The sequence below is a fragment of the Lemur catta genome, chromosome 3, assembly GCF_020740605.2.
Source record: "Lemur catta isolate mLemCat1 chromosome 3, mLemCat1.pri, whole genome shotgun sequence".
Taxonomy (NCBI): Eukaryota; Metazoa; Chordata; class Mammalia; order Primates; family Lemuridae; genus Lemur; species Lemur catta.
The window spans coordinates 86,561,577-86,583,904 of NC_059130.1; the positions used below are offsets into that span (position 1 = coordinate 86,561,577).

Sequence of the window (22,328 nt, forward strand, 5' to 3'; positions counted from 1 at the left end):
GGCATGGTGGCACATGCCTGTAGTCCCAGTTACTTGGGAGGCTGAGGCAGAAGGATTGCTTAAGCCCAGGAGTTTGAGGTTGCTGTGAGCTAGGATGACGCCATGGCACTCACTCTAGCCTGGGGAACAGAGTGAGACTCTGTCTCAAAAAAAAAAAAAAAAAAAAAAAAAGTCTATTAAATAGCCTGGCCCAGTCCTCTCGCTTGATAAGAAAGGTAAAGGAAGGGGGAAGGTAGAATAGGGAGGGCCTTGCCTAAGCAAGTGCACAGTCAAGGCCAGCAACAGGCCACAAACCCAGATCCCCCGATACCCCTACCCAGGCTCCTGCCCAACACTGCCTTCAGTGAGAATTAAAGAGAAAATAAACCTTGCACATGCATTTCTACAGCTCATTTTATTTCAACAGTCAACCGTCCCCAGAGAAGAAACTGCTGATGTCACAGGTGATTCAGAGGCACCATTCAATTCCCTGGAAACGGCATCAGTGCTTAGGAATAGCCTACATTTTAAAGTTGGCAGTCGCTATTAAAACATCAAATAGTCAAACTAAAAGATTTTTTTAAACCAGAAATGATGCCCATAATGGCTTAAATGTTATGGAGGTATATGCAGCCCCAGCGGTCAGGATGCTTGCTGGTAAAACACCCTGGAGAAGGGGTGAGGGGCAGTGGCCAGGAAGATGGTGGGAGACAGAGCAGCAAAGCAGGACACTGCAGAACCTGCTGTCAAGGTCCCTGGACTTGGCTGCTCACTCCAGCCACTTGGATGGGCTGGAAGCTTGATGTCTGTGGTGCCCCCGCCCCCGGGGACCAGGCAAAGGGAGCAGAAGGTTGAAATAGATGGTGCCTCCTGTCCTGGAGTGGGGCCTGAGGAAATCAAAGACCACCTCTGGGGCTCAGTCCACTAAACAGCAGTGCAACCCAGGGACAGTTAAATTCATTCCTAAATGGGAGCTTCCTCCAGCCCCCCACTCCTCAGAGCCCTGGCCCTCCCCCATAATATCTTCCTCCACACTCCTCCTTTAATCGCACAGGACTAAGAGAGCCTTAGAAGTCACCCTCCTTCCTCCTATCTTGAACTGGGAATCTGCTGCCATCCATACCTATCAACATCCTTCCCCCTACACATCATGCATACAGACAAGAAAATCATTGTTGTCACCGCCCCCCTGACATCCCACTCTGCTGGCCTGGAGGGGCGGGCCTGGGGCCTAGTTGGAGTGCTCCTGAGATGATGGCTGGCTGGGCTCACCCAGCACCTCCGCATCCTGGTCATCTGTGAAGAACAAAGAAGGCAGCTGGATTTAGAAAGAGAAAACTATGTGTTTGCAGATGCAGATTTTCTATAAGGCTGTCTCATCATTCCCAGTTCCTATGGAGAATGAATTTAATTTGCTAGGTATCAGGAGACTGGAATCCTAGCTCTGGCCACATGATACAGACTCAAGTTCCAGCTCCAGCTCTGCTCCTCACAAGCTGGGTGGCATTAACCGAGATACTCCACAGCTCTGAACCTCAGCTTCTGCTTCTGTAAACCAAGAAAATACCTGCCTTGCATCGGCAGCAGGGAGAGTGAATGAAGCAGTCAGTGATAGCCTATCTTCACTAATGCCTTCATTGCTTCAGGTTCTTTTTAATCATCAGAATAACCTCTGAGGTAGGGACCATTATTAGTCCACTTTTACACATGCTGCACTGAGACACCAGGGAGTGAATTAGCTTGCCCAGGTTACACAGCTGCTAAGTGCTAGAGCCAGGACTCACATACAGACCACCCAGCACCAAGCCAGCGGCTTCAAGCCACACTGTACCACCTCTCCAGCTACTGAGCCTAGGCATCACACACAAGCAAGTGCAAAAGGCCTCGGTTTCCTCTTGAGTAAAATGAGAATGACATCACCTGACTCACCCAGTGCCTAAGACGGTTCTGACAGTCATTTTAAAGACCTGGTTGAGTTTGCCAGCCCTTTCCAAATCACAGGAGCCTCAGGGGAAGATTGAAAGGAAAAAATGTCCTAGAGCCTTTAAAGCTGCAAGGGCCCTCAAAAGAAAACCCAAAGAGTTTTTTTTTTTTTTTGAGACAGAGTCTTACTCTGTTGCCCGGGCTAGAGTGCCGTGGCGTCAGCCTAGCTCATAGCAACTTCAAACTCCTGAGCTCAAGCAATCCTCCTGCCTCAGCCTCCCAAGTAGCTGGGACTACAGGCACGTGCCACCATGCCTGGATAATTTTTTCTATATACATTTTTAGTTGTCCATATAACTTCTTTCTATTTTTAGTAGAGACGGGGTCTCCCTCTTGCTCAGGCTGGTCTTGAACTCCTGAGTTCAAACGATCCACCCTCCTCGGCCTCCCAGAGTACTAGGATTACAGGCGTGAGCCACCGCGTCCGGCCCCAAAGCATTTTCACATCCAGAACTTCATTAGACCATCACGGTAACCCTGTAAGTGGGCCATTTTACAGTCGAAAAGACTGAGGCCTGAATGCCCAAGCTCACCCAGTGTTATCAGTGGCAGAGCTTGTAAAGGACAAAGTCTCTATCTCCTGGTCTGGTTTTCTCTGAGTGGCCTGGCGCAGAGGAACAACCTCACTAGCCCCAAACTGGTTCTGGGCTACCACTCCAGGCTCAGCATCTGCTGCTTCCCTAAGCAGAGAGGCCCCACCCCAGCCAAAGAGGCCTGGCACCTCTGGTCTTTCAAACAAACCATATGCATGCCATCCTCCAAACCTTTGTCCACGGTGCTGATAAGGTGAGGGAGTAAGCATTAGATTGGAGTCAGACGGAGAACTCTGCTCAACTGCCAGCTCTGCAGTTGACATCTACAGGAACCTCTTGGGGCCTCAGTTTCCTCACCTGGAATCCCATTCCCACCTCTCTTAGTGCTTGCTTATGGGGACTGAGGGGCATAAGAAAGAACTTATCCCAGGGCCCAGCACATTTTAAATTCTATGTCCCTTCTCTCCAAACTCACTTCAGATTAGGTCCCCCTTCCTCCAGAAAGTCTTCCTGGCTCTCCTGGGGGCTGGAAGACTGGTGCTCACTTACCAGTGTTCTCCTTGTCTGTATCAGACAGGATGGCCAAGGAGAAAGATGATGGAGGTGGTGGAGGCGGAGGCGGTGGTGGCGGGAGTATATGGAGCGCAGAGAGGAAGCCTGGTGGAAGAAACTGGGGCTGCAGCGGAGGTGGAGGCGGTGGGGGTGGGGGTGGGAATGGGGGCGGCAGGTAGTGGCTTGGCTGGAAGTCTCCCACTGGTTCCGACACCTACAGTGCACATAAGGCAGAGAGATAGAGAGGGGAGAGAGCCAGATGAGCTGATCAAATATGGCTCTCATTCCCTTGAATGGGGGACTCCCCATGGGGTAGATTCACTTCTGTGGCCCCGAACACCTGGGCACAGGGCAGTTGGAATGGAGCCTTCAGCAAACACCTTCCAAATGGTTAAAGCCAAGAAGGAATACAGGCACTCTCAGATAAGCCTGGGGAACAGCTGAACAGCAACACTGAGCCCTTGTGTATATGCCAGCATTATGCTTAGATCCTTACAACCCTAGAGGATGGGCACTATTACTACCCTCGCTGTAATGATGAAAAACAGGTTCAGTGAGATGAAGCTACAGACCCAGGGCACCAGAGCTGTTAAGTGACAAAGGTAGAACTGGATCCCAAGTCTGTGTGACTCCACCGGCCACTCAGCTGACCCCTGCTCGGCACTGCTCTGTGCTGGGGAAGGGTCTGAATGCATCCCAACCCCATACAGTCCCTTTGTCTGGCACATGTGGTGACAAACCCAAGTGTCAGGGGGCCTTTGGGAGAAGAAGTCAGCAACCTGGGTGTAGTGCAGCTGTTACTGTGGCAAGGGAAGCTGGAGGACTTCTGGCAAGTGGCCTCACTGACCAACCCTTCTGTGTTTCCGTTCCTTCTTCAGTAGCTAGATGCTAACCCCACATCACAACAGCACAAGCCCCAATGAGAGGCTCTGGAAGGGGTATGACTACACAGCTCAGAGCTTAAGTGGGAAAGACAGGAATGTTGTAAGAAATATTAATGAATTTCGGATGTAATTCCTATTATTTACTTCTCCATCTAGATACTTCAGAGCAGCACTTCCCAAGCTACTCCTTGGTGTCCTACAAGATACTTCTAAGTGTTCTTTTTTTTTTTTTTTTTTTTTTTAAGATTAGTCAAGTGCAGTAGTGAGAAGAGGGAAAAGTAGTAGAACAAGGAGTTCAATCTGTAACTGACTGTGAACAATCAAGTAAGATAACTCACTACCTTCGGACCAACCCTAAGTGTTCTTAAAAGTGCTCTTCGTCAATTGAGTTTGAGAAACTCCACATTGGAGGGTCACACATGAGCATATTAAAGGCTCTGGGTAGTCTGCAAAAATCTCCTTTGATTAATCTAGCATTTCCTAACTTTATTTGACCATAAGGAAGGGAAGAAAGCCCACTTTTAAGTACCTGCTATGTGCTAGACTCTGTGCTAGGCATTTTAAGGTATGTATCACACCTTATTTATCACTTATCAGCAGCCTTGTGAAATAGGTTCTCCCACCCCATTTTACAGACTAAGCACCTGAGTGAGGGCTTCAGAGGTCAGCTAACTGCCCCAGGTCACATGGCTAGGAAACAATGGAGGTAGGATTGGACCTTAGGTCTGTCCAAATCCAAGGCTGTGCTCTTCTGGGAAGAGTAGAGCAGAGGAAGCAGAGCAGCAGAAGGTGGGGCAGGGACAATAAGAAGAAGAAGTTTCTGGGGAACATCTCCAGGCCTAGGCAGGGGGCAGCAGGACAAGGATGAAAGTAATTCATAGGCTCCTGGGTTTGAAACAGCCTCACAAATAAATGCCTGATCCTCTCTCTCCAGACATGAGGGGGTGGAAGGGGGGATTATTAGTGCTTTAATTCCAAGCTGCTCAGCCAAGTCTCTCCCTGGATCACAGGTCCTGCCTGGGGCCTGTGGTGGCAGCTCAGGCCCAGATAAACCAACTGAGATCACACTCTTAATAAAGGCCGTCTGGCAGGCCTGTCAATCAGAGCCCTGCCATGGACGCCAGGCTCTAGGCTTCTGTGTGAGCAGACGGAGTGTGCTCCACTTGGCCAGAGCCTCTCTCTTTGTGTGGAGGCTAGAGATGCCTTGCTCTCCCTGGGCTGCCACAGGGTGGCCAAAGGCAGCACCCACAGATGTCAGGCAGGGCAGTGGTGATGGTGCATATCAGGAGCTGTGTGTGTTCTGTCTCTGTGTGAGACACACCTGGGCAACAGGAAATGCTTGGGCTGGAGTCAGGTGATCAAGATCTGTGTCCTGGCTCTATCACCAACCAGCTGTGTAATCTGAATCTCAGTCCCTCATTCTCCAGTTTTGGAGGCCTTGGACAAAATCTTTTCTGAGTGTTTTTGCTCGACTCTACAATGGGGTAATATCATATACCTTGAAGGCACCCTGAAAATTATCGAGGCCAGTGGCTCTCAAACTTTCTTCCCTCGAGTCAATGGAAATCGATTTATAAGTACAACTTATGGTATCTAAAACAGAAGAGATGCTGATGCTCCTGAGGCTGAGTAGGACCCAGTAGCCTATGTCCCAAATCTGCCCAGGCACAGGTGGAACTCCAACGGATGGATCCACACTGTGATGAATGACTTTCATTATGTAAATAACAAGTTTTCATCTTTCTTCCTAATCCCATTCTCTATTAAATGAAGTCTACTCTCTTCTCACCCCTCTCCACCCTCCACCTAAGGGAAACATCTCTGTAGAAACCCATGGGTAGGCTTTTAGCTCTGAGGGAGGAAGTAAAGGTAATGGTGGTCCCTATTTCCATGAACCTGCTCTGCATCTGAGCCAACCTTCCCTACAGGTCCAGCCTACAGGGCCAAAGTCAGGACTGGTCACCCAGCCTCTCACTGTCCTGCAGTCCTGATGGCCCTCAGAAGTTCCCAAAAGGGAGAGGGCTTGTAACTACCCTAGTCTGGAAGGAGCTGGTAACCAAGCCACAAAACATAGCCATTCCTCCCTCATACTCTACACAAGAGGGTGACCTGACTTTTTCCACACTTGGCATTCAAAACTCCAGGCTTAAAGAAAACACCAGTTAGTAACTGACCATTAATCTTATAAAAGAGTTAAATTTCATTATTTCAACAAATATTTCCTAAGGTAACAGGTGTTCAGGGGAGGTTTCTATATTTTGCATGACTCAGCTCAGATGCCACCACCACCTCCTGAAAGCCCTCTGCAATCTCAAGTGGGCTATACCTATGGGCAGGGAACCAACATCTGGTCCTGGCTCTTCCCTGAACTCTGTGGTCCTAGGATAGTCACACTCTGGTGCCCAGCAAAATAAACGACTCTTCTAGCATCAGCATCCCACAAGTAAAGGCTAGTGTTTAGCCCCAGGCTGCCAGAGCCTTTTAGTCCACAACCCCAAAAAGCACATGCCACAGTCCAGGCCGAGCGGTGTAGACTTGTCTACATGTGTGCACTCCCAGTGACACACACGTTCAGGGGCTGGCACAGAGTGGGCACACCATTTGTGACAACTGGCTTCCTGGGACTGAGGATCCATAAAGACAGCAAGGGCAGCTGCGATAAGGAGGAACCTGGGAAGGACTAAGAGATGGAACTCACCAAGCCTCCTCCATGGTAGGGGCTGTAGGACACATGCCGGAAGCCCCGCTCCAGGGGGAACCCCGGGGCTGGGGGTGCATCCTGGTAGCCCAGTGGGAACGGGCGGTAGGGATGCATCGGGTACAGCTTGGGAGGGTCTCTCTCCAGGTACTCAGACCCCATCACACAATCCGAGTTGATGCTCAGCGGGGGCCCTGAGGAAGGCAAGCCATGGGGGAAGTGTTAGAAACAGAGCTGGGAAAAAGAGCATCACACAGAACTGTCAAGGGTGGCAGCATAACAAGCACATATCCATTTACAAAGAACTCCCCCGACCATTACGCGTCGACCTCACTGCTTTTTAATCCTTCAGCCATGTCCCATTGCTCTTAGAAAAAGTTCTCGGCACAGCCACGCACCCCAGTGGGGCTGGTTCTTGCCACAACCTCCTCCTGTCCTCTAACCTAACCACCTCTTGCTTGTGGTCCGGCCCAGGGCCTTTGCAGATGCTGTCTGCGGCGCGTGGGGGCTTTCTCTCCTCACCCCACTTGGCCTCCTGAGGTCCTCAGAGCTCAGCTACACCACTCCCTTCAGGCCACAGCTAAACCATCAATTATGAGAGCTCCGGACACTGATGTATGTGGTTCTTTGATCAACCTCGTCCCTCCCACAAGGACAAGATCTTCATCCCAGTGTCTGGCACATCGTATTTAATAAGTGCTCAGTGTCTGTTCATTTGTTCAGGGAGGGAACAAAGAAAGGCACCCTGTGTTCTTGGAAAGCGAGCTTTCTCCTAGGGTTGCTGTTTCAGGTCTGTCCTCCCCGTCAGACACCCAGTTCCCTGGGGACCTAGATTTTCCTAGAAAGTCCAGACGGCAGAAATGACCTTCAGAGACCCGCAGGCCCACTGCCTACGCATACGGGAGGGGAACACCACCAGAAGGAGCTTGCCCAGGGTTAGAAGCTGGGCGGCCCCCAGCCTCCCGACTCAGAGCTGTGCCCTTTCTACAACACTGCCACAGGGAAAACACCAAGAAAACACCTCCGCACCCCAAAAAGCCATCTCTAACGCCATTAACTGCCGTGTGAGTTGTATTCAACTCACGCTAGTTTTGAGCGCGGGGCCTCCTGAAGCATGAGTAGCTCACGCGCCTCTTCACCCTGGGAGCCGCGTGAACTATTTCAAGTTGCGTATGACTCACAGGCAGAAAACAATAAAAAATAACACAGTTTTCGCTAAATTAGAAAGGATCTTTTTGTTTTCGAAGTTTTTATTCTACTTTCGTAATAAAATTGTGGCCCCAAGGAAAATTTTTTTTCTAGTGTGGCAGTCAGCGTGTTAGAAGCCTCAAATGTATGTGACTTAAAATTGTACCCTAATACTGAAAGCAGCAAGACATAAAGTAATGTAATTCACGCAAAAGGTGAGGAGAGAAAAAGAGGCTGACCAACCATTCTCTCGTGGGGAGCGGAGAAGCTGTCCGAGGCCCCGCCACAGACCCGGCGAGAAGCGGAGCGCAAGCACCCTGGGCCAGCGTACCGCTGAGGGGAGGAGCCTCCAGACTGTGGCGAGGGAAGGGGAAATGCGCAGGCGCAGCCATAGTTGAGCCAACCCACCGGCAAGGAAATTCTGGAGGCGGAGCCTCCAGCCCAAGAAAAGGGCGGGAAAGAGGTGCGCAAGCGCAGTAAGACTGGTCTTCCTAGGGCGTCCTCATGGAGGCGCCATCGCTAAGCTGACTGGGGGCCATTTTTTCTTGCAAGCTGGAAAGACAAAAACTGCGGCTAAATGTTGAAAGCCCCCTGTATCACCCATTCCTTTCTTTCTACCTTTTTTCCTTTTTACAAAAAGTCACCCAAACCAAAGGTTTGTCAAGGCAGTTTCCATTACCTCTGGAAAACATTTCCCACCCAACCCTCTACCCCGGAAGCCCATGCGGGAAGGCTGGGCTGCCAGCGGGAGGGCTGCAGCCCAAAGCCCGGGAATCTTACCGAAGTCGGCGAACGGCGGGCTGGGCATGGGGCGCAGCGGCTTGCGCAGCTCCAGGCGGCCGTAGCCTCCGCTGCCTGCGGCCTCCGCCCCGAGCTGGGGCCCCACAGGGTAGGGCATCGCCAGAGCAGCTCGCTCGCTCGGCCCCACGTGGCCGCGACCCCCCAGAACTGGCTGGAAGGCGCTCGGGCCGGGGCTCGGGCCCCGCGGAGGCCTCTCGGCGACTCCTGAAGCGGCCAGCGGAGGCAGCGGGCGGAGGCTTGCTCCTGGGCCAGCGGCCGCAGCCCCAGAGGCCACCTCCAGCCCCTGCGCGCCCAGGGCCACCTCCAGCCCCTGCGCGCCCAAGGCCACCTCCAGCCCCTGCGCGCCCAGGGCCACCTCCTCCTCCTCGGCCTGCCTCTTGAGCATCTTCTGCGCAGCCATGATCTTCTGGCGCTCCGTGATCAGGTAGCACTTCTCACAGATGCACTGCTTCCAACGGCACCTGCCCGCATGGCCCTTGACCGGCACCAGGAAACCATGGTTCCGGCACCTCGAGCACTTGGGGGTGCGCAGCATCTTGTCGGCCAGTTTGGCAGAGTCTGCCTTCATAGCACAACCGCCACCTCTGGGAACTGCAGAGCGAGTGGAGCAGGGATGAGCGGTGTCCCACAAGTCCCTGGTGCTGGGGACTTGGATACACTTGTAACAAAGCAGCTCCCAGTGCGTCCCAGGAACTGCAGCAAGACTTTTGCATTTTCCCTCCCTTTTTTGGGGTGCAAAATTTGGAGTTTCTGTGCCTTGGGTAATTAAGTGCAAAGAATTAAATTGAATAAATTCTTCATGGGATGACATTGCATGTGTGTCATCTGGGTTATATGAAGTATTAGGCATTTAATTTTCCAAACTCTTTATTCCCGCCACCCAGTAAGTAACGTATTTTGTAAATTCAAAAAAGGCGGAGTGATAGTCAACGGCCCACAGATTTAAAGCGCCAGAGCAATGTAGCTCTCAGTCAACCAATTCCAGCAGAAAGGCATTGTAAGATACAAACCGTGTTTCTCCTCCCCAAAGCTGCTGCTTCTGCTGAATTTCATTTCTCTCTCCTGCGGAGAAGCAGCCAGTCACAGTGATGCTTCTAGAATATTCTCAAAAGCTCAGTGCAGCGTGCTGATTGCTCAAGGGTGTGCCTATACAGGAATTCTCGTTTCTTAAGAGTCTTGTTGGTATAGAAATGCATTTCTGGCAGATAGCGTATTGCCATTGATGCCTTCCAAAGTAAAGCATATTTAAAATGTTTTAAAGTAAAATAGACTTAGGATATTCTAGCACTAGCTTGAATCATTGCTTAACTTTGCCATGAATTTAGTTATCCCTGCAAAGCAACCTAAATCTTGGGACAGCACAAAGTTCATAGTTTACCCAAGGTCATTAAATTAATTCAAATCCTTTTTTGATAGAAATTTGTGACACCTTGAGGTCTTTTGGTTTTTTTTGAGGTCCAAAAACCAGACCAAAAAAATGAGCCAGTAACACCTAAGCCGAAAAGCTTATAATTGTAGGATTTCATTTTTAAGGAGGTAGTGATGGTTAATACCTGGCTAGAACATGTGTATTTTTTATTGCCCTTTCTTTGAAATTATCTTTCTGGTGGTAAAATGGTAGAATGGCCTGGTGTCCACCTTGATTTTCCTGAGTCTCTGATGCATCTGTACTTTGCATTCTCACTGGCTGCCTCAGAATAGGAAATGGTTGCCATCCTGAGGCTCGTTACACACTGGAAGGCTTGTAGTCTTTTTCTGCTTAAAAAAATATATATTTCTAAACTTAATAAGAGGGCAAAAGTATACATTTCCTGTATTATTTGGCTCTTCAGGAATTTCACTGGCAGCTTTGCATCCATTTAAAGAGGTCTAGGTTTGTCTCTGCTTTGTTCTAACAACCTCTATGTTAAGTTTTTATTTTAAAAATATGGTTGCTTAGATAAAGGACAGGCAAGCCCTTTTTCTGACTCTACCCAATTCTAAATGTATAGTTTTTTCACTGACCTTGTCATTTGAAAATTGTATGTTAAAAAATCATAGTTTCAATACTGCTGTCAAAAAATCTGGGGCATATACTGCATTGTTTCATGATACTCCAAACTATATGGTCATTTTCTGCATTATCAAATTTAAATTTGAACATCAGGTGACATTGGATAATAAGGCCTAAAAAAGAAAACTACTCATTTATATTTCATGCTTGACCACCCAAGCTCTCTTCATTTTTTCATTAATGATTTAAAGGAACATCCTATTCAAAGCAAGCTATTCGAGTTAACATATTTAGCCTTGTTAACTACAAAATTCTTCCACATTCACTTGATAGCTTTGGGGCAAAATACACCCAAGGTGATGTGAATTTGCATAGTGCTTTGAGAACACTAATAAACAACCATATATTTTTTTAATCAGTAGTCACATTATAAGATGTAAAAACCCCAAGGTTTATATAGTAAACAAATCTAAGAAGAAAAAGACTAGTTTATTTCTCCATTTCCCCCAAAGTCTTAATTTGTGTAGGTAAATTTCAACAGAGCTTTATTTCACTCTTGGAAATTCAGGCAAATTGATAGTTTTGTTTTATTTAGGTTGATGGCTGATTACTTCTCAGGCTGCTGCTGTTTGAAAAACATATACATTTCTTTAAATTGTTGTTTAAAAAGATGATGACATGATATAAAAGTAGAAAGCAGGAGGTCAAAAAAGGATGGGAGCAGTAAGTACACCGTGGTTGGCTTCCTTCCCCACACCTAAACTTTAGGACATTTATGTTTAAGAAAATCTGCATCATCAAAGGCAATAGTTTATAAATACCAAGTTACAGTTGCTGGGGAATCACCAGTTGGACTAATTAAACACAAAGGGGCTACTTGGTGGTCATACCTAATTCCCAGCTTCAGAGATGGCCCTTTTTCTCTCAGGGTCTCAAGTTTCCCAATGCCTCTTCTATTTGGTTGATATGATTGCTATTGGTACTGTTTAATTCATATTCATTTTATGTGGTGCACAGGGGTATCATTTATAATCATTAAATATTCCATGCACTAGAATGTTTCCTTATATGTAGCACACAAGAGTAAGGAAGGCCTTTTTTGCCTATAGCTTCCTTTTTTTTTTTTTTTTTTTTTTTTGAGACAGTCTCACTTTGTTGCCTGAGCTAGAGTGAGTGCTGTGGTGTCAGCCTAGCTCACAGCAACCTCAAACTCCTGGCCTTAAGCAATCCTACTGCCTCTGCCTCCCGAGTAGCTGGGACTACAGGCATGCGCCACCATGCCCGGCTAATTTTTTCTATATATATATTTTTAGTTGGCCAGATAATTTATTTCTATTTTTAGTAGAGACAGGGTCTCGCTCAGGCTGGTCTTGAACTGCTGACCTCGAGCGATCCACCCGCCTCGGCCTCCCAGAGGGCTAGGATTACAGGCGTGAGCCACCGCGCCCGGCCTTCCTATAGCTTCTTGCCCTAACAGCTATAACCCAGATATCTGCTATCTTCCCCTCTTCAGGCTCTCTCTAATGAGCAATGAAAATTTTATTGAAGATTTCATAGAGAAGGTAGAGGGGAGGATTTACATGACACATCCTATAGCAGGCGCTTTAAAATCCTGCTTTAGCATTTCTGTTCTCTCAGGATCAATCTCTGCTGTGCCACAACCACTGGAGATAAACTGGTCTGTTCTCTGCCCTCCCCCCACCCCCCAAAACCCAGCCTCTCCAGTTTCTCTCTCCTTTCCTGGTTTTTTGTTAGTCTCTGTAAGGGCTGTGGTTATCTTATTTTCCTGTATGTCTAGCACAAAATTGACATTCAGTAAGTACTTATTGAATGCCTGAATGAATCCTGCCTCCCTCTCCTGCTAATGTCAAAGCTGTCTCCTCCCTAATTGGCTTCAGCAACTTTCCCCAAACATCATACACGTGCTCAGCAAAACAGAAAGCCCATAATGATCAGGGCCACTTTTCTGGCTAGCAGAATTGGGGGATCAACTTTGGTTCCCTGAACTCACCCCTGACCCCTAATGGTTTAATAATAGTAATAATAATAACAATAGTAGCTAGCACTTACTAAGTGTTTATATGTGCCAGGAACTCTTAAGTCCTTTACAAGTATTAATTCATGTAATTCTCACAACCACCCTCCAAGGTAAGTACTGTTACTATCACCCCCATTTTACACATGAAGAACTGAGGCCAAAGAAATTAATAACTCCTGAAGGTTTCACAGCCATTAAGTGGTAGAGCCATGATTCAAAACCAGGAAATATATCCTTAGAGTCTATATTCTCTTTTTTTTTTTTTTGAGACAGAGTCTCACTTTGTTGCCCGGGCTAGAGTGAGTGCCGTGGCGTCAGCCTAGCTCACAGCAACCTCAAACTCCTGGCCTTAAGCAATCCTACTGCCTCAGCCTCCCGAGTAGCTGGGACTACAGGCACGTGCCACCATGCCCGGCTAATTTTTTCTATATATATTTTTAGTTGGCCAGATAATTTCTTTCTATTTTTAGTAGAGACGGGGTCTCACTCAGGCTGGTCTCGAACTCCTGACCTCGAGCGATCCACTCACCTCGGCCTCCCAGAGGGCTAGGATTACAGGCGTGAGCCACCGCGCCCGGCTAAGTCTATGTTCTTAACCATATATTTGCTAACCCAAATATTTCTTCTAAACCAAACAGTGCTCTCCCCAAGAAAGCTTTGGTGATGGATAGAAATGTTTATCTTAGTATATACCTCATTACAGGGGGGGCAAAAGCGGGTGAACGTGGGAGTAAGTTGGGGAATATTCATAGGATGCCTGGTTAGCTGCTTTCCTTTACCTATGGCCAATATTTACTGAGTGCCAACTATGTGCTAAGCATAAGGCACATGGAAGTAAATAAAAAGACAGGATCCTTGCTTTAAGCATATATTCTATCTAGCAACCCAGAGAGTAAACAAATAATTCCAGTGTGATGAAAGTCAGGGAGAGACCCAGGATGTTACGGGATCCTAACCTTCCTTGGCTTGAGAAACCAAGGAAGACTTCCTTGAGGGGCTGATTGCTAAACTGATGCCCAAAGGGTGAGTAGCCAGGTACAGAAGCAGGAGAGTTGTGTGCCATATGCTAATTACGTATTGCAGTGTGGGTTTGGTGCAGCGAGTTTGGGAGACTGGTGAGAGATGAGGTGGAGAGGTAAGTTGCAGCTAGGTTGTGGAAGGAGTCCTTGGGGGAAATTGTGTGAGTCACTAAGACCCAGAAGAGGAAATGACATGGCAGAGCCAAGCCAAACTATAACCTTGGTTATTCTTTCAGAAATCAGAACGATAAGTAATTAGGACTAGCATAGGTATTGCAAGATTGAAATGGAGTACAGTGGGGTTTTCTTTGGGGTGGTTGTTCCAGGTGGGGCACACATTGGCGGCTAGGCATGGACCCAAATCAGCACTGTGCTGGGCAGGGGTGTTCCTCCTAAGCCTGGAACGCTGTTGACAGATTCATCTGACTTCTCCTAGGAGTCTTAAAGAGGTGAGGTACAAAGCAGCGATGGAAGACAAAGGAGGGAGAGAAAAGAAGAGCAAGATGTCATCAAACAGACTGAAAGCTGTTAAAGAGGTTGTACAGGTAAAGACTGGAATGAACAAGTCTGTGGAGCAGATGAAAAGTACACCATCTGGGCAGAGAGGGCATGCTCAAAGTGCTACTGTTAGCTGAGTTAGACCCAACAGCACTAACTTTTGTTTTGTTTTTACTTGCTAATTTGATGAAAGAGATTATTTTTACACACAGAAACTTTCATAGTATGTATATGTAGCTGATTGCATATATTTTTGATGGTACTATCAAATTTCCATAAATTTAAAGATATTTTTGTTCTGCAAAGACGAGAGGCTCATAACCCTATAAAATACATTGCTAATAGGGAATAATATAACCTTTAGTATCTCTGTCCTTTGGTACAATGTAAATTAAGTTGAACACAACAGGCATGAGTTGAATGCCTACTAAATACAGGGCACTGTTCCCTAGTAAAATCAGAGTCAAAAAGAGCAAAGAAAGAAAGAAAATTAAATTTAATCTTCCTTTTCTGTGTATGGTCCTTGTATAGTTTCTTGGAACAGTCAATTCCATTTATCAAAAAACAAAAAACCCAGAAATTATGGTTATGAATTATGCTTCTATGAGAATGACAAGCTGATGTCAAGAATTTAACTTTTAGGCTGGGCACGGTGGCTCACACCTATAATCCTAGCACTCTGAAAGGCTGAGGCGGCAGGATTGGTTGAGCTCAGGAGTTCAAGACCAGCAGGAGCAAAAGCAAGACCGAACCCTCTACTAAAAATAGAAAAATTAGCCTGGTGTCGTCGTGGGCCCCTGTAGTCCCAGCTACTTGGGAGACTACGGCAGGAGGATTGCTTGAGCCCAGGAATTGGAAGTTTCAGTGAGCTACCATGATGCCACTGCGTTCTGCTCAGGGTGACAGAGTGAGATTCTGTCTCAAGAACAACAATAAAAAAGAATTTAACTTTCAAGAGACCTTTTTTAAAATTTTATGTCAGAGTCAGTACAAATTCAGTCCATTTTATAACTGAAAACAGATGGCAAGAAATACTACTCTAAAGACATGCAGACTGGGTGAGAACTTGATCGTTAGTGATTGGTTATGTCACCTGGGCCAAGTCACTTAACTTCTTTGAGCTTCAGTTGCAGTAGTAATATTTGCATAATGTGTTGCAAATCTCAAAGTATGCCACATTGATCTCATTTAGGGATATTAATATTTAATGAACACTTACATTTTTGCAGGCATGGCCTCATTTAAACCACAGAACAACATTTATAAGGGAGGTACTTTCATTGTGCCCATTTAACAAATGATAGCACCGAAGCTTAGCGTTGAGGAATGTCTTACCCAAGGAATATAGGAAATGACAGAAGACATATGAATAACTTCTAAGTCTGAACTACGCTATATAGCCATCATTTGGTAATTTCATTTACTTTAACTATAAGGTGGGATCGCTGACTCTTACAGGGTTAATGAGATAATGCATTTAGAATACCCAGCACAGTGAATGATACCTGGCACATGGTTAGCATGCATTACATGGTATCAAGAAGGAAGGAGGGCCAAAGGGAAGAGAGATGAGAAGGAAGTAGTGTCTCCTACTTAACTGGGGCCACTTCCAATCACAAGATTTGATTCAGCTACACAGTGGCATCAGGGTCTCCAAGCATAGATTAAACTCAAGCTTTCTAGTAAGGTAGTTATTACCCTGTGTGGCTATAGAAGTGTGGTCACAATTAAGATGTGCTGAAAATATAAAATACACATCAGATTTCAAAGACATAGTATAAAAAAGAATCCAAAATATCTCACCAATTTTATATAGATTACATATTGAAATAGTATTTTGGATATATTGAGTTAAATATTTTTAATGTGGCTTTTTACTTTTTGAATGTGGCTACTAGAAAATTTTACATTACATATGTATTCTCGTGTTATATTTCTGTTGGGCAGAACTACATGAGAGATTTGTCTGCTCAGTCCTCCTCTACTTCCAAAGACTAGGTTTTCAACAGCAGCTCAAATTGAGGTGTTACATCATCTGCATGTGGAGTGTACCACATTCATACGTCCCTTCACGTTGGTGAGATGTTAACCTTCACTGACATGAATCTCTACTCTTTGCCATGCAGGGCCTTTCTAATGGGATCAAAACAGTCTCCTGCTTTAGAATCGAAAATATCTATCTATTAGAATACTGTCAATTAGAAAAGTCTAATTAAACCCTAGCTTGCATTTTAAATCTTCAAATGTATTAATGTTATTTTTATAGGAATATTTTCATTTATCTTGTTAGGTATAAATCACCAGTACAATACTGTGTAAACTACAAAAGAAAGAAAGGCGTAATTATTTACTAAGGTTACAGCGTATCTGTGATATATAATCCATCAGATCTGCCTAAGAGCTCCACCAGAGGGCACAGGTCAATTATGTACATGCTACTTGATAAATGGAGTCCCTCTGACAATTAATATTATTGAGAACCCTGGAAATTTAATTTTAAAAATATTTGATTAATGCCCTTCTTCTTCCCCTGAACCTACCCCAAGTAAATAATTACTACCACTAGGAGCACGAATGTTGCTTTGCACAGATAATTCCTTAAACAAAAAAACAGCATGAAGATTTGTTATGAACAGTTTTTTCCTAAGTATAGAGATTATTACCTCCCACAACATTTTCTTTAAACATGGTTAAACTTACTTAGTTTAATCAGTTTGAGGATTGTTGCTTTTTCCTCTTTAATTTGCCAGATAAATCAGAAATATTTATTTTAAGAGACAGTTTAGGGAACTCTGTAATTCCCAATCTGTCAGAGTTTTACAAATAAATCTCAGTTGAATGTCTATCATTGTTCCAATCTGGTCAAGAAAAAAGAATAAAAAAAGTATACAATTCATCAGAATAATTAGGTGATTGGGGTTGAATAATTCTAAGAATAAACATTTGATCCCCTGGCACCTCATAAACCTCCTGGAGTGAGGAGCATTATAAATTAATGTACAAGATGTAAAATGGTCCAGATACCCTTAACATCACTGTGAGCATGTGGGACACATTTAGATAAGTTAAAACCAAGTGTGGGTTTAGAGTTTGGCCATCTTTCATCAGAGGCTTACTAAAGCTTTCTTCCTTTGGTGTGAGGATGGGGGTGGTCCCGGGAGGTGAGCTGAAACAATGGAAGAATGGCAACAGTGCCCCCTGCTGCCTGCTGGCCACCTCCCTTCACTGATGGGGATTTTTAGAGACATGGTGCCCCAGGGGATCATGAAACTCCTCTTAAATATAAGGAAGTCAGGAAAGAAAAGAACTAACATTTATTGCAAGCATTGTACTATCATTTAATAACATGAAGTCATTATAAATTCAGGAAAGAATATGATGTATTTCATAAATAAAGAAACTGAGGTTAAGAAAATTGGATAAACTCTACAAAAAGTCATAGCCAGAAGTGGATTTGCACCCAGGTAAGCCTAGCTCCAAAGCCTGTGCTTCTTATACTGCAGCACACTGTCAATGGCTAGAGGCCATGGGCATAGCTCAGAGTCTTAAAAGTTTGGTGACCAAATGTCTTGATTTGCGTGGGACTGCGAGGGTTTCAGGAACACTGGACTTTTAGTGCTAAAACCTTGCAGTTTAGTTCAGGGCAAACCACAATGAGTTGGTCACCATAGCTGGAATTCAATTGAATAAAGCACTAGGCTCAAAGTGTTTATTTGGAAAAGGAGGAAGGCTGCCTGGTTCTCTGTACTATTTCTTGCTATGGCCCAGGCTGCTGGGCCACAGGTGAACAATCTCTGTCCTAGTTATTTTATGCCTTGACACATCCTGGGGCATTGTCAAAGAAGTTCACATCTCTTCCAGTTATGATTTCTTCAATTCCTATCCCAAATCATCAAAGTCTGTAGGCATTTAGTTAACTGATTCATCCACTCGAGCAGAAAGGAAAGAGCAGAGACAGGAATCACAGAAATATGAGTTCTGTGAGGATCAAGGAAGGCCAGAAAAAGGGGCTGAGTGGCAGAATGGACATTCATGGACTGCTTACAGGGCACTGAGCTAGGTCCTTTATGCACATTATCTACACGTGTGCTATTAGCGCTCCTGATTATAACCCTAAAAGATAGTTATAATTAATCCAAATTACAGATTCAAAAAAGAAAAATAAGCTCAAGAAGAGGCTAAATAACTTGTCTAAGGTCACACAGCTAGAAAAAAGGTGGAGGCTGGATGCAGTGGCTATTGAGTCTGTCTCTACCGAAAACAGAAAAAAAAATAGCCAGTGTGGTGGCGCTATAGTCCCAGCTATATGGGGGGCTGAGGCAGGAGGATTGCTTGAGCCTAGGAGGGAAGGCACTCTAGCCCAGGCAACAGAGCAAGACTTTGTCTCAAAAAGAAGAAAAGATGGAACTTAAAATTTGTTTCTGCCCAAAGCTCTGTGACTTTTCTCACTATATTATAGTATCTGACTGGGATATTGTGATACAATAAGAAATATGTATCTGGTCTTCACAGCATAAAGTCCCTAAAGCCCTTGTAATTTCCTTAGTAATAAGGGTGATAGGAACATTTTTTGTTATGATATTTGGCCTTAGTCTCCAGTTCCTGACAGGAGCTTCTAAGACCCTTGGAATCTCTCAAGTGATAATAGTGTCTTTTTGTATGCTAATGAGATGACTGGTGGCTGGGGTCCCCCAAATAATCTCAGTATGGGGGGCCAGTCACCAGGAAGACCAAGGCATCATTATAGGGTTGGAACTTTCAGCTCCCACCCCCAAGGTAGGGGCTGGAGATTGAGTTAGTCACCAGTGGCCAATCATGCCTAAGTAATGACTCTCAGAGGGCATAGAATCTCCATGCTCCTTCCCCTCTTACCTTGTCCTATGCATCTCTTCCGTTTGGCTGTTCCTAAATGTACCTTTTATAATAAACCAGTAAATGTAAGTAAAGTGCTTTCCTGAGTTCTGTGAGCTATTCTAGCAAATTATTGAACTTGAGGAAGGGATTGTGGGAACCTCCAATTTATAGGCAGTAGATCAGAAATGTGGGGGCCCTAACTTGTGATTGGTGTTTGAATGGGGGCAATCTTGTGGGGCTGAGCCCTTAACCTGTGGGGTCTGACACTAATTCCCAAGTAGTTAGTTTCAAAATTGGATTGAATCACTGGATACTCAGATGGTGTCTGGGGAGTTGCAGGATTGGTTGGTGGTATGGAAAAAACCCACACATTTGGTGTCAGAGGTGTTGTGAGTACAAACAGCTTTGCAGTGACACATAGTAGTATTTAATAAATATTGAATTCCCTTTCCCATTAAGTTCCTAACACTAAATTTATTAATTTCAATGTCCTCCATATGCTTTAAAACAAAACAATGTACCAAAAACAGTATTCTCCAAACTCAAACTCGTGGGGTGAATATGGAGATTCACTACAGGGGTGAAGTCACCTGATTAGGTCTGTATGTTAAAGCTGAGAAAATAATTCAGGCAACTACTCCAGTTCATTCTCACTGATAAGTCAATACCCCAAAATGAAGGCCTCAGGAACAAAAGTTTTTCTCTGACCTTCTCCTGCCTTCCTGTCTCTCAGTCCCATTCTCTCTCAAGGCTAGCCATAGAAACTAGAACCCCTCTTCTCCAAGGTGGGTCATGGAAACCAGACCCCTATTCCCCAAAGCCAGCCATAAAACCTAAAAATGTTACTCTATCTTTCCCTCTGCCTTTCTGTATAAAAACTGGCCATAAAGAAATTATCTGACCTACTTGTTTGTGGGTCATCAGATCCCCATTCCAGAGAGGGTCCTGCCCCATACCCTAAAGACAATTAAGAAGCAGATGCAGGGAGCTCTCTAGGACAGAGAATTATAAAGACAAAAGGTCTTTCTATCCTCCCCTCTTTCCCCTTAAAGACAGGATATAAATTCTTCTTTACAACCTTCATCAGTAGAGACAGTGCCAGAGGAATCTGAGCAGACTATACTTTTTAGTTTCCCCATAAATTTACCTTCCCACATTTTCCCGCCTCTAGGAACCTGCGACAGGTTTTTCTTTGTCTTGTCACTTCTCTAAAATGTATTGTTCTTTGTTAGATATCTTATATAAGCCAAATCCCTAAGCCACTGCTTGTAGTTCCTTTTCTCCTGCATGACGTGCACTGCACATGTTAATAAACTTGCTTGTTTTTCTCTTGTTAATCTGTCTTTTGTTGCAGGAGTCTTTCCCAACTACAAACTTATGAAGGTGCAAGGAATATTATTTTTTTATCCCCTTCAATGCACACCCAATTCAGGATACAAGTACTGAATTGTTGATCAGAAAACCTTGAAAAAACCTGACTTCCCATCATCCACATACTGTCATATGTGATTTTCAACTCTTAGTGAAGTTTAGTGAAGAATGCACCTATTAAAATCACAGATTCCTACCCTCAGAGATTCTCATTCAGAGGGTCTGGAGTGTGAGCTGAGATTTTTAATAAAGCACTCCAGGTGATTCTGATGCAGGTGTGGATCACACTTCTGAGAAATATTGGCCAGCCCTACAGGTTAAAAGTCAAAGTCCTAAACAAGACATTAAGGTCTTCTTTAATCTGACCCAATTTTAGTTTTCCAGACTCAACACTTAATTTCCACCCTTGTCGAATTACTCATCTCTCCTCAATAGGTCATGCACTTAGTTTTCCCTTAACCTGAAATTACCTTTCCATTCTTCTTTACACGGCAGACTCCTACTTGTGCTTCAAGACCCAGCTACACTGTCACCTCCTCTGGGAAGTCCTCTGAACCTCATCAGGCAAAATTAATTGCCCCCTCGTGGTTCATCCAGAACTTCATTCAGATTCTATGACAATATTTATCACAATACTGACTTTTAAAAAATCTTCAGAAGTAAGCAGGAGTATGTCTGGTTCTTTGTTAAACCCCTAACTCAGCACAGGGCCCAGCACACAGTAGGTGAATGAATGAATGAATCATCGTATACTATTGATTTACACCTGGAGTCACTTTAGTTCTTATCTTCTAGGCCAATAAGTGCAAGCTTCCTAGAAGAGAAAGTTTCTGACTCACTTTCATATTCTCCAAAATCATGCCAGGGACTCAGTAGTCAATGAAAAAGTACCTAATGAGTGAAAATAATCAGCACCTACCCCCCAGTTTAGCGCGCACTTCCGTGCGCCCCAGGCCGTCACTACAACTGTTGGAGGAGACGGGAATGGAGTGTGAGTGCGGGGGCAGATGTCATCCCCTTCCTCCAGTCGAGAATGTTATGTCGGGCTGGAAGCCACAGACACGGGCCTCCAACGCCAGGTTCCTGGCTCTCCGGCCCATTCCCGAATAGAACACTGTTGCCATGGAGATGACCATTACCCTAACGGGCACAGTTGGGTGAGGACTCCAGCAAGGCCTCTCAGGAAGGCAACAGTGCATGGAGACTCTTCGCCCCCTCACCCACCTCCTCATCTATTTACTCGCCTATTTCTGTGTTTACTCATGTTTGTATTTGCTGATTTATTTTTTTAGGATTTTTGTAGAGGACTAGGCAGCTACCCTGGACAAAACTCACTTGGGCACCGAGAACCCCATGCACCGGCCAAGGTAAGACAGGGACGCCTAATACCCGCCGAGGCGGGGCGAGGGTCGGGTCCCTGCGTTACCAGAAGCCGATTGGCTTGAGGGTCCCCGAGGGGCGGGGCGGGGCGACCCACCGAAACTCGCGGCGTCCGGCGCGGACTGCGCAGGCGCGGGCGAGCGCGGCAAAAGCCCTCGCCGGGATCGTTGTTTTGGCGGGCGCGCGGGGGAGGTTGGCGACGCCTGGCGCCTGCCACGCGGCCCCTGAGAGTGCGCTGGGCCTGGAAGAGGCCTTCCCGCGAGCGGTGTGTGCGGGACCGAGCGTGGCCATGTTCGACGCCCACGGTTACCGAGCCCTGCAGGCGAGAAGCGCGAGCCGAGGCCGGGGTGGGCCCTGGGCGGCGGCGGCGGCGGCGGAGTACAGCGGCGAGTACGGCTCGACCAAATACCTGCTGCTGTGCGGCCTGACGCACACGGCCATCGTGCCCCTGGACCTGGTCAACTGCCGCATGCAGGTGGACCCCGGCAAGTACAGGGGCATCCTCAGCGGCTTCGGCGTGACGATGCACGAGGACAGGCTGCGCGGCCTGGCCCGCG

The 22,328-nt window shown here is 46.0% G+C and overlaps 1 protein-coding gene across 1 annotated transcript; it reads right to left on the reverse strand.

Annotated features, from left to right (window-relative positions):
• Positions 1-1,210: 1,210 nt before the first annotated feature.
• DMRTB1 (DMRT like family B with proline rich C-terminal 1) lies at positions 1,211-22,062 on the reverse strand. Its single transcript, XM_045546547.1, has 6 exons — positions 21,818-22,062; positions 21,311-21,357; positions 8,598-9,209; positions 6,630-6,823; positions 3,045-3,261; positions 1,211-1,275 (listed from the first exon to the last, which is right to left on the reverse strand). The coding sequence occupies exons 1-6, from the start codon at positions 22,060-22,062 to the stop codon at positions 1,211-1,213; spliced, it is 1,380 nt and encodes a 459-aa protein (XP_045402503.1).
• Between the last annotated feature and the right edge of the window lie 266 nt (positions 22,063-22,328).